General features: G+C 33.4%; 1 protein-coding gene across 2 annotated transcripts in view; it reads right to left on the bottom strand.

Moving 5' to 3' along the window:
- The window catches only part of SMC1B (structural maintenance of chromosomes 1B), a 71,829-nt gene that overhangs the window by 18,255 nt on the left and 41,244 nt on the right, over positions 1-12,330 (bottom strand). For both annotated transcript variants that reach the window (XM_026017397.2, XM_072742998.1), the window contains 4 exons: positions 12,014-12,160; positions 8,917-9,054; positions 8,512-8,628; positions 7,006-7,112 (listed from right to left, as the gene is read on the bottom strand). In XM_026017397.2, the coding sequence (XP_025873182.2) occupies positions 7,006-7,112; positions 8,512-8,628; positions 8,917-9,054; positions 12,014-12,160 (509 nt within the window). The remainder of the gene's footprint in view (positions 1-7,005; positions 7,113-8,511; positions 8,629-8,916; positions 9,055-12,013; positions 12,161-12,330) is intronic.

The raw sequence follows: 12,330 nt of genomic DNA, 5'->3' as shown, positions 1-12,330 counted from the left end.
ATCACTCAAAAAATGGCAGAAAAAGTATTTGACAAAATTCATTATTTATTCATAAAAATTTCAGCAAACTAGAAATAAAAAGGAACTATCTCAACCTGCTAAAGGGGATCCTAAAGTTAAAACTATGCTTAACCATGAAAGACTGAATGCTGTACCTCTAAGACTGGGAATAAGGCAGGATGTTTGCTCTTACCACATTTATTTATTCAACATTGTACCAGAGGTCCTAGTTAGTGCAATAACACAAAAAAAGAAATAAAAGGTGCACTAATTGGAAAAGAAGAAATAAAATTCTTTTCACTGAAATACAATTACCTATGTAAAAAAAATCCTAAGGAATCTATAAAAGAGCTCCTGCAACTAGTAAGTACAGCAAAATTGCTGGATACAAGGTCAATTTATAAGAACCAATCTTATTTAGGAGCACCTGGTAGGCTCAGTTGGTTGTGTACCTGACTCTTGATTTCAGTTCAGGTCATGATCTCAGGGTGCTGAAATTGAGCCCTGAGTTGGGCTCTGTGCTCAGCATGGAGTCTGCTTGAGATTCTCTCCCTCTGCCCCCCACACCATCCTTTCTAAATTAATTAATTAATTAATTCTTTAAAAAAATCACACCAATCTTATTTCAATATACTACCCATAATCTACTTGAAATTGGTAATTAAAAGCAATTCTATTTATAATAGCATAAAGATATAAGGTAATCAGAATAAACTCAACAAAATATAAGACCTGTACACTGAATACTAAAGAACACTAATGAGAGAAATTAAGGAAGTTTTACGTAAGTGAAGACAGACACCATGTTTGTGCGTTAGTATTTTTTCAATGTCAAGTCTTCCCAAATTGATTTATAGATTCAACATAGACTCAATCAAAAGCCCAGTAGACTTTTAAAAGTAATTGAAAAGCTGGTCCTAAAATGTACATGGAAATGCAAAGGACATAGAATAGGCAAGGGCTTGAGGCTTGACCTTCCTTGTCCACTGTTGTAGTCTCAGTGGCTAGAAGGGTATCTGGTTCATAGAAGGCTTATAGTAAATAGGTGTTGAATGAATGAATGGACCATGAGGGAATTAGAATAAAATTAAAGGAAACAGGCCAAAATAGTGATAGCTTTTATTTCTGGACAATAGGAAAATGATTTGATTTTAAAAAAATGTTTTTTCTATGTTCTTCAAGACCCACATACTACTTTTGTACTTAAAAATTATACTTGATTATATGAAAAACCCACAGTTGGGACTCCTGAGTGGCTCAGTCAGTTAAACAACCAGCTCTTGACTTTGGCTTAGGTAGTGATCTTAGGGTTGTGATCTCAGGGTCATGATCTTGAACCCCACATCAGGGTCTGTGCTAAGCACGAAGCCTGCCTGAGATTCTCTGTCTCCTTCTCTCTCTACCCCTCTACCCCGACCCCCTTCTTTACATAAATAAAAAGAAAAACTCACCGCTAAGATTATACTACTGAGTGGGGGAAAACTGAGAGCTTTCCCCCTAAGGTCAGGAATAAGACAAGGATGTCCACTCTCGCCACTTTTATTCAACATAATACTGAAGGTGCTAGCTACAGCAATCAGAAGAGAAGGAGACATAAAAGGCTTCCAAATTGGTAATGAAGAATTAAAACTTTCACTACTTGCAGATGACATGATACTATATATAAAAAATTCTGAAGTACCCTCCAAAAAAACTACTAGAGCTGATAAATGAATTCAGTAAGGTCCCAGGGCACAAAATCAATCTACAGAAATCCATTGCATTTCTATGTACTAACAATGAAGCAGCAGAAAGAGAAATTAAGAGAATGATCCCATTTGTAATTATATCTAAAATAATAAAATACCTAGGAATAAGCTTAACCAAATAGGTGAAAGATCTGTATTCTGAAAATTATAAAACACTGGTGAAAGAAATCAAAGACACAAAGAAATGGAAAGACATTCCATGCTCATGGGTTAGAACAAATATTGTTAAAATGCCTATACTACCCAAAGGAATCTACAGATTTAATGTAGAGGCGTACATATTGCCTATTAAAATAGGCAATAGCATTAAAATACCAATAGCATTTTTCACAGAACTAGAACAAACAATCCTGAAATTTGTATGGAACCACAAAAGACCCCTACAAGCCAAAGCCATCCTGAAAAAGCAGAGCAAAACTGGAAGTATCATAATTCCAGATTTCAGGTTATACTACAAAACTGTAGTAATTAAAACTGTATGGTGCTGGCACAAAAATAGACACATAGATCAGTAGAACAGGACAGAAATACAAGAAATAAACCCACAATAAATCTTCAACAAAGGAGGCAAGAATACACAATGGGAAAAAGACAGACTCTTCAACAAATCGTGTTGGGAAAACTGGACAACTATGTGCAAGAGAAAAAAACCAGCCCACTTTCTTTCACCATACACAAAGAAGAAACTCAAAATGAATTAAGGACCAAAAATGAGACCTGAAACCATAAAAATCATAGAATTCAGGACAGGTGGTAATGTCTCTGACATTGGTTATAGCAACTTTTTTTTTCTAGATAGGTCCCCTGAGGCAAGGGGAAGAAAAGCAAAAATAAACTAATCGGGATTACATCAAACTAAAAATCTGTACATCAAAGGAAACAATCAACAAAACTAAAAAATGACTTACTAGATGGAAGAAGTTATTTGCAAATGACATATCTAATAGAGTAGTATCTAAAATATATAAAAAACGTATACAGCTCAACACCCCCAAATCAAATAATCCAATTAAAAATGGGCAGGGTCACCTGGGTGGCTCAGTGGGTCAAGCATCTGCCTTCAGCTCAGGTCATGATCTCAGATCCTGGGATGGAGCCCCATATTGGGCTCCCTGCTAAGTGGGGAGTCTGCTCCCTTTCCCTCTGCTCCCCTACCCTCACTAATGCTCTCTCTCTCTCTCAAATAATCTTAAAAAATAAAATAAAAAATAGGCAGAAGACATTAACAGATATTTCTCCAAAGAAGACACACAGATGGCTAACAGACACTGAAAAGATGCTCAGCATCACTCATCATCAGGAAAATACAAGTCACAGTGAGATATTACCTCACACCTGTCAGAATAGCTAAAATCAAAACATAAGAAACAAAAGATGTTGGTGAAGATGCAGAGAATGGGGAACTCTCATGAACTTTTGGTAGGAATACAAACTGGTGCAGCCACTGTGGAAAATAGAATAGAGGTTCCTCAAAAAGTTAAAAATAGAACTACCCTACAATCCAGCAATCACACTACTACTGGGGATTTACCCCAAGAATATGAAAACACTAATTCAAAGGGATACATGCACCCCTATGTTTACAGCAGCATTATCAACAAATAGCCAAACTATGGAAGCAGCCCAAGTGTCCATCAATTTATGAATGGATAGGGACGCCTGGGTGGCTCAGCGGTTGAGCGCCTGCCTTCCACCCAGGGCGTGATCCTGGAGTCCCGCGAACGCATCCCATATCGGGCTCCCTGCATGGAGCCTGATTCTCCCTCTGCCTGTGTCTCTGCCTCTCTCTGTGTGTGTCTCTCATGAATAAATAAATAAAATCTTTTAAAAATTTGATGAATGGATAAGGAAGATGTGATATATGTATATTCCAGTATATATATAATGGGATTATTATTCAGCCATAAAAAGGATGAAACCTTACCATTTGCAACAACATGCATGAAGCTATAGAGTATTACGCTAAGTACAATAAATCAGTCAGAGAAAGACAAATACCATATGATTTCACTCCTCTATGGAATTAAAGAAATAAAACAAATGAACAAAGGAGGGAAAAAAAAGAGAGACCAACCAAAAAACAGACTCTTAACTATAGAGAACAAATAGTTACCACAGGGGAGGTGAGTTGGGGGAAGTGTGAAATAGGTAAAGGGGATTAAGAGTATAGTTATCTTAATGAGCATGGCATAACATATGAACTGCTCAATCACTAAATTGTATACCTGAAATTAATATAACACTGTATGTTAACTATATTGGGAATAAAGTAAAAAGTAAAAACACAGGTAAAAATAAAAATTAGATTTGTTTTTGTACCTATATGAGATGATAAGTGTTAACTAAACTTATACAGTAATCATTTTACAATACATGTAAGTCAAAGCATTATGCTGTACATCTTAAACAGTGATGTATGCCAATTATGTATCAATAAAACCAAAATAAGAGAAATGCTTATTACAAAATACACCAACCATCTTGATGAGTAGAAGTAAAGTCTAGATCTTAAATAATCTGCAGTCATAAATGCTTTGTTCCTATTTCTGCATAACTTTGACTCCTTTTAAATATAAAATGACTATCTTGGGCAAAAGGGACTGTCCTCTGAACTATAACATAACCTTGTCATCATCACTGTTAATCTCAAATTAATTAATTAATAATTAATCTCACTTAATCTCAAATTAAGAATTTATAGTTATAATGGCAATGCAATTATATTCAAATAGATAATACATGGATGTGGTACAAAGTTAAAGAGATGTAAAAACACACAAAAAGTAAAATACCCCTATCCCAACCTCTCAGTCTCCTCAGAGGCAACCACTCTTAACGATCTCTAAACACATGTGTATGCGTATTTTCCCCCAGAATGTCATTTGTCTTGATTTTCTTCATGGTGCCATTGCCATGCAAAACATGTTATTTCTATACATTTGCATTTTATCTTTTCTTTTATGGCTTCCAGCATTTATGTCATACTCAAAGACCTTCCCTGATCTGAGATTATTTTTAAAAATTCTCTTATGACTCACTCTAGTATTTTTATGCCTTAATTTATTGAAATCTTTGATTCAGCTGGCATTAATCTAAGGAATGAGACAAGGATCCAAATAGGTTTTTTCCAGGTTGCAAATAGATGTATCCTAACATTTACTGAAAAGTATATTTTTTTCTCCACTGATATAAAATGCCAGCTTTATGTTAACTCTAATTTCCCTTATAGATCTGAGTATATTTCTGGACTCCATTTGTGAACAAGCATCTCAAGATTTTAATGAATATAACTTTATACAGTTTTAAAATCTGAGGTTCTAGTCCTTTCTCACTACCTTTTTCAGATTTTTCTTAGCTAGTTCTGAACGTGAACTCTAGAATTAGCTTATCTAGTAAAAAAAACTTTGTCCATATATGTATTGAGATATATGTAAATTAGAGATTAAATTAGGGAGAATCAACTTCTTTATAATATTGAGTCTTCCTATGAAAAAATATGCATTTTTAAATTCAAGGTTATTATTTCTCTGTTCTGTTTAAAAGTTTCTTTTTTTATTAAAAATTTTTTAGGTAAACTTTACCCTCAACGTGAGGCTTGAACTCACGATCCCAAGATCAAGTATTGCATGCTGGGCACCCCTGAAAGTTTCTTTATATACTTTCACATTTAGTAAATGTCTTCTTAAGTACTAAGTATTTTACCTTTTTCATCTCTTACATAATTGAGACATTTTCTCCCTACATATTGTCTCCCTGGTAGTTTTTAATAAAGGAAGTCTAAAAATTTTTAAACTTTTATATTAATTTTTAAAGTTTTCATATTAATGTTTGATTCCAGCCACATTACTGAATTCTTTTTTATTTCTAACAGTTTTCTAGAAGTTTCAGTTTCTAATTTGTTTCCTAGAAATTTCTAGATATATATCATATAGCCTGCAAATAGTAGAGTTTTATTTCCTCCTTTGTAAATATTTGTTTATATCTTATTTATATTTCTTGTCTAACTCTATGGACTAGGATTTCTAGAAGAGTATTAGGTAACAGTGGTGATACAGAATATTCTTCTCAGTTCTAACTTTGCTAGGAACACTTCTAGTGTTTTCCAGTGTTACTCTAATGAAAACATGATGCTGATTTAGAATAAGGTGTATTTTCTCATATCACAGATATCTATTCACATTTTTAAAACTTTAAATCAAGAATATATGCTGAATTCTGTCAAGTAACTTCTTCATCTTCTCTAGAGTTGTTCGCATGATTTTTCTTCTTTGATCATTAATATGGCAAATTACAGCAATAATTCCTGATATTGAACCACCCTTTTATTTCTGGAATGAAGTCTACCCTAGATAACAATGTATTGTTTTGCTGTGTTGTTGCACTGCTGGTTCCTGCGTAACCTTACTTTATTTGGTTATTTATGGATAGGAATAATTTAGAGTTTCTTATTCTATGTGTACATGCCTTTTTTTGATTTTTGCATCAATACTATTAAATATTAGGTTCATTTCATAAAAAGGTGTTTCTCTTCCTCTTCTATACTATGAAGCAGCTTAAATATCAAACATTTGTTTAAATGTTGAAGTTACTTGTGCCTTTGAAGTTTGCTGGGATGATTCATTTGTGAAACCATATGTGCCTGGTGAATCTGGGAAGGGAATGCTGAGTAGGAAGCTTTTTTACTTTCCCTATGGTAATTGGCCTCCTTAGATTTTTCTATTTTAAGAATATGTTTTTTCTTGAAGATTATCAATTTTATTCACAGAGATATTTAAAGAGTAATAAATTATGTTTGACTTTTAAAAAAATAACTACTATATGTGTAATTATGTCCCCATTCTCTTATTTTGTATATTTATGCTTTCTCTCTTTAAAAATTATGGAATAAAAGAATTATATCTCTTTATAAGAATATCAATATTTACTAGCTATTTCTTGATGAACTGAAATGAAGACTCACCCAGATATAATTTCCTTAAATTAAAAAATAATAATTACAGGGGTGCCTGGGTGACTCGGTCAATTAAGTGTTGGACTCTTGGTTTTGGCTCAAGTCATGATCTCATGGGTCATGAGATCAAGCCACACACTGGGTTCTGCTGCACTAAGCAGGGAATCTGCTTAAAGATTTTTTCCTTCTGCCCCTCCCCTCTACTCTCTCCCTCTAAAACAGATAAATCTTAAAAAAAAAAAAAAGAAATAATAGTTACATTTATATATGCATAAGTTGCTTACTAACATCTTCTAATAGAAATACCTTTTCTGATCAATTTCTTGTTGCTGTTTAACATGTTTCTTCTCAAACTCACGAATATTTTCTACACCAATTTCTTCACAAAAGTGTTGGAAAATCTCATCTTCAACCTTTTAAATTATTTCAAAACAACTGGTTTAATAATTTTAAGAAAGTATACAATGCTTAAACCTAAATTCCTCCTACCAAGAATTCCCTGTATTACAAGGTCAAAAACTAGTCTGAAAAGCATTATTGTACTCTGAGGAACCAGTGCTTTTTTTTTTTCTTAATTCCTCAAACTACACCCATCTATTTTCAACTTTCTTACTCTAAAATCTAAATAAGGAAGCTCATAACTGGCCTTAATAACTGTTTTGGCTTTTTGAAGTATTGGGAACAAAATTAGAACTATTTCCTTTACATTAGCCACACCATAATATAACATTCTACATAAATAAATAAAATATTCTTTAGATATGAGTAATATTATAGAGTCTCAGGCAATAGAAACCAAGAGGACTAGAGCATAGAATTAAGACTCAGAAAGATTTGGAAGAACTAGAATGAGCCAAATCCAACAAAACAACATCTAACTTCAATATTTTTAAAGCCCTGCATTTATATACAATTATAGGATAAGAAAGGCCTGCTTTAAACAGCAGGACATGTTAAAAACTTTCAGATTTTAGTTGAATATAAATTAAATATAAATGGGATATGATTGATGGCAGTGGTAGGTTACAATTTACATAACTAGATAATCAAAATTATGGAAAGTTATAGTTCTATGTGTTGAGTCCCACAGTACTCTGTACAGGTCAGACAGTATTTTGACATTATACTTTGTTCTGAGCATTGACAAACAACAGAGCACCCAGAAGATGGTTGCCAGAGCTACTCTTAAATCCATGGGAAATGTACATGATTAAAGCAATAGGGGTACTTAAGCTGGAAAAGAGATAATTAAGGAACAACAGAAGCGTGGTTTCAAATCCTGTGATATAAGGTAGAACTAAAACAATGGCTGGAAATTATTAAGTGATTGTGGAACAGACAACTTTCTAAGGATTAGGATCAACAGCAGAATAGATTAAGCCATAAAGTTGCTGTCATTTTATCAGCAGAGGTTAGATGACCAAATCTTTGTTGCCTCAGAGCCAAGCACTGTGCCTGGTACATATAATAAATGTTCAAGAAATAATTATTGAGGGAATAAGTACCTTTAAAAGATAACCTGAAAAGTTCTTTCTTTCTGTTGTTAAGGACAGTGGGAGATGAAAGGTGCTGTAATTTTTACAATGGGCAAGGAGATGCTGGAGAACAGAAGAGAATAACTATGCACTGGTCATTATCTCTTAAGTGGGGCAACAGTGGTTCTCCAAAGACACAAAGAAACTCATCTGGCAAACAAATAAAATCAAGCACTTATCAAACTGCTTTAGTATATATTCAAGAAGTCCCAAATTTGGTATCTGGGCTAGAACTATATTTTACATGTCAACCAGTAATAAATACACCACTCATGACCTTATCTATCTTTTCTTGAAATTCTTCAATTCTTTGTTGCCGTTCTTTGATTCCTTCACTCAACATAGTACATTGAGACTCAATATTTAGTAGTTCACTTTGTAGTTGAGATTGTTCCTAATTACAAAAGAGAAAGATTTCTTTTTAGCATAATTATTTTACCTTTATACGGTGAAGCAAAAAAAAAAAAAGTGAAGATATCTTTTAGAATAAAAAGGGAATCCGTGAGACAAGGTAAATGCAGGTAAGGCTATATGTTAAGATTAACAACCACAAAAATAAACTAGAATATAACCTCAATCATGAGTTAAAGTGTAAAAACTACATGATGCTTTATAAACATAATTCCTCAAATTCTCGGTCCTGTTTCTCATCTCCACCAAGTTTTCTATAAGCCCATATTACCCGGTAAAAAGCAGCAAGTTGTTTCTTTTTAATCATCTCTAGTTCACTCTGAGAATATTTGAGTCGTGTATGAGTTCCCTGTACTAGAGTTTGTATTTGTTTCAAATCTGCTTCCTTGCGAAGTATCTTCATTAAATCCTAAAAAGGGAGAGAAATAGAACATTTTACAACGGAAAGGTACTTTTACATGTCATAATTCCCCCCTTCTGATAAGAGACTGATAATTAAGTACACAAGTCATCCGGAGGGATCACAACGCCCTAGAGCATCCTCAAAGACTACCATGCTTCCTAGTAGGAAACAGGAGTGAAAAATGAGGAATGGGAAGGGTGTGTTCCATCCAAGGCACACAAGTGACATAAATGGGATTAGCCTTCCTTTGAGTCCATTCCTTCCTCCTTCGCCCACCCTATTACTCAATCAAAATAACTCCCTGGTATATGTATGTTCTTCTGTATTTTTACTCCTAGTCTTTCCATGAATACATGCGTACATAGTCACCTATATGTGGTTTTTTTCACTCTTATTTTACAAATTTAGAATCCGGTTGAATGTGCTTTTCTGCCTCCTGTTTTACTCATTCAGTTACTCATAAAAGTCAGCTGATAAAGCTCTAAATTGATTCATTCAATGGCTGTATATTATTCCAGTGTGTAAGTGTACCAAAATTATTCAAATGTTCTCTTAATGATGGGCCTTTGCTTTGTCCAGTCTCTGCCATTACTAACAGGGCTGCAACAACAGGCTTATGTGTTTTCATTTCCATGCAGTAGGTGCCCCAGGGTGAGATCAATGGGTCAAAGGTATTCATGCGTCTAATAGCTGCTACCCACTGTTTCCCAATGGCTGTATTAAGTCACGTTTCTATAAATAGTGTAGGAGTACATGTTTCTTTACATCTCCTCCAGCATTTACGTATTTTTCCAAGCCTTATTGATAGGTGTGGAGTACAATGAATTTAGTATGTATTCTCCTGAGTACTATACTCTGTATTGAGCAATTTTTAATGTGTATTAGCCAATGGACTTCTTCCTGCAAACTGTCTAATCTTATCCTTTCCCCAGATGTTCTATCATAAAGTCCTTTTCATGTCAACTTGTGAAGAGATCTTTGATAGTACAGAAACTAGTCTTCATTTTAAACTTCAAAAAACATATATAATCACTCTTATCCTCGTTTAATTTTTTTTTACATTAAGGTTTTTAATCTATCTGGAATTTATTTACTTATTTTTTAAAGATTTTATTTGAGAGAATGAGCAAGAGATTCTTAAGTAATAAATACCCTTATATCTCATCTTTCTTCTTTAATAATGAAGGTATTTCCTCTTGAAGGTATTTCCTCTGATGCTTTTATGTGTCTCAAAGACTTTCCATTTACCACTTTCAGGACATTTTATAATTTGCCTTTTGGTTACTTCTTTGATCCCCAAGCTATCTACAAGTCCATTTCTTATTTCTATGCACACAAAAACTTTTTAGTCATTACTTCTAACTTCATTAAATTATAATCAAGATGACCTTTTAAAAAGCTACTGAGGTTTCCATTATGGACAAGCATATGATCAGTTTTTAAAAGTGTTTCATGGATATTCTAAATAATAGCTCACATTTATTGAGCACTTACCAGTGTTCTATCAAGTTTACATTATTAACCTACTTCACTCTTTCAACAGGGCTATGGAAGAGGCATTATTGTTATCCCTACTCTCAGTCCAGGGTCCAGGGAGGAGGCTGACTACAAAGAAACCAGGGCGGGATGGAAATGTTCTGTGATTGTGGGGGTGATTAAATGACTACATACATTTGTCCAAACTTACTGAAACACACACTTAAAGTAGGTGGTGTATATAAATTATACCTCAATTAACACAACGAAAAGTCAAACAGAATATTATTTACAACATATATGATTAAGAACAAATTTACTCATTATACAAATAATTCTTAAGAGTAGGTAGCAAAATAATAAGCACCTAATAGAAAAATGTACACAGGAGATAAACAGTTTGAAGAAAAAATTACCAAGAACCAATAAAACAAGGGGAAATGCTCAATCTCAGATATAATTTAAGAAAGGCATACTCAAACAATTAGATTATATATATATATATAAATATAAATATATAAATATCATATATATATTACCAATCAGACTGGTAAAGATGGAAATATCTGCTAATATCTCATGTTGCAATTCAGCGGCATACACACTCTACTACAGGTGTTCTTTTGATGGGAACTTAGCAACACCTATTAATAGTTTAAATATGTATAGCCTTAGACTCAGAAATTCCACATATAGGAATTCATCTTAAGAGATATATTTATACAAATAAAGATATTTTAAATAATAACAACAAACATTTATATAGTACTCACACATGCCAGTCACGTTTTTTTTAAAAACTGGATTACGTGATTTAACCCTTAAAATAACCCTAAAAGGAAGGTACTTTTATTATACTCATTTTATAGGTGGGAAAACTAAAGTACAAAGAGTTTAGGCAACTTGCCCAAGGTTATAGTGTTAGTAAGTAGCTAGTAAGTAAGTTAGCCAGGATTTAAAGTCCAGCAGTGTGGCTACACAACTCATACTCCTAGGTACTGTGTTATTCTCCTTCTCTATAGAATGTTTAATGCTGCCTCATTTGTAACCCAAAATGTCCATTGTCCAGCAAAACCCAAAATGTCCATTATTGGAGACTGTTAAGTAAACAACTTTTACAATGAAATACCAGGCAGGATTCATTACAAATAAGTGGTTCTCTGTATGCTAAGATAAAAATGTTAAATGAAAAAGCTTCTTGTAAACACTATTTGCAGCAAAATCCCATCATAAAACAAACAGGAAAAATAATACATATGCTTGCATATACAGAGAAAATTCCTAGAGGCTACATATCAAACAATGTTTAGTAAATATCACTGAGCTATGAGGATTGGTAAGAGAAAGATTTTTATCTTTTGCTTTATTCTGTTTTGCTTTACTTAAAGTTTTTTAAACTATAAACATGGTACTTTTATTACCACAAAAATTAGTTTAAAAACACAATTATTCTACTTAGTATTCCACAACTTTTACAGCATGGGCTTACCTTTAATTCTTGGATCAGCTGGGCTCTTCTGTCTCTTAAGTTTTTTATCTCCTTCTCATCCCAGCATCTAGCCTTGTATTTTAAGTCGCTTGACCCTCCAGAGATCACCCCAGATTTTAAAAATAATGTTCCATCAAGAGCTACTGTCTGTAAAATTAAAAACATTTTATCCTGGAGAAATGCACATAAGGAAGATAAAAATAGGATATAAAATGGCAATTTTTACAGCTGAGAGTTTATAGATGAGTAAAGTACTTACTGAAATTCACTAATAAAATACCTCACTTAAAGAGGGACACTAGCTAATAAACAAACCA

The sequence above is a fragment of the Vulpes vulpes genome, chromosome 16, assembly GCF_048418805.1.
Source record: "Vulpes vulpes isolate BD-2025 chromosome 16, VulVul3, whole genome shotgun sequence".
NCBI classification, from domain to species: Eukaryota; Metazoa; Chordata; class Mammalia; order Carnivora; family Canidae; genus Vulpes; species Vulpes vulpes.
The sequence above is the reverse complement of the archived record's forward strand: the minus strand, read 5'-3'. Positions and strand labels throughout refer to the sequence as shown.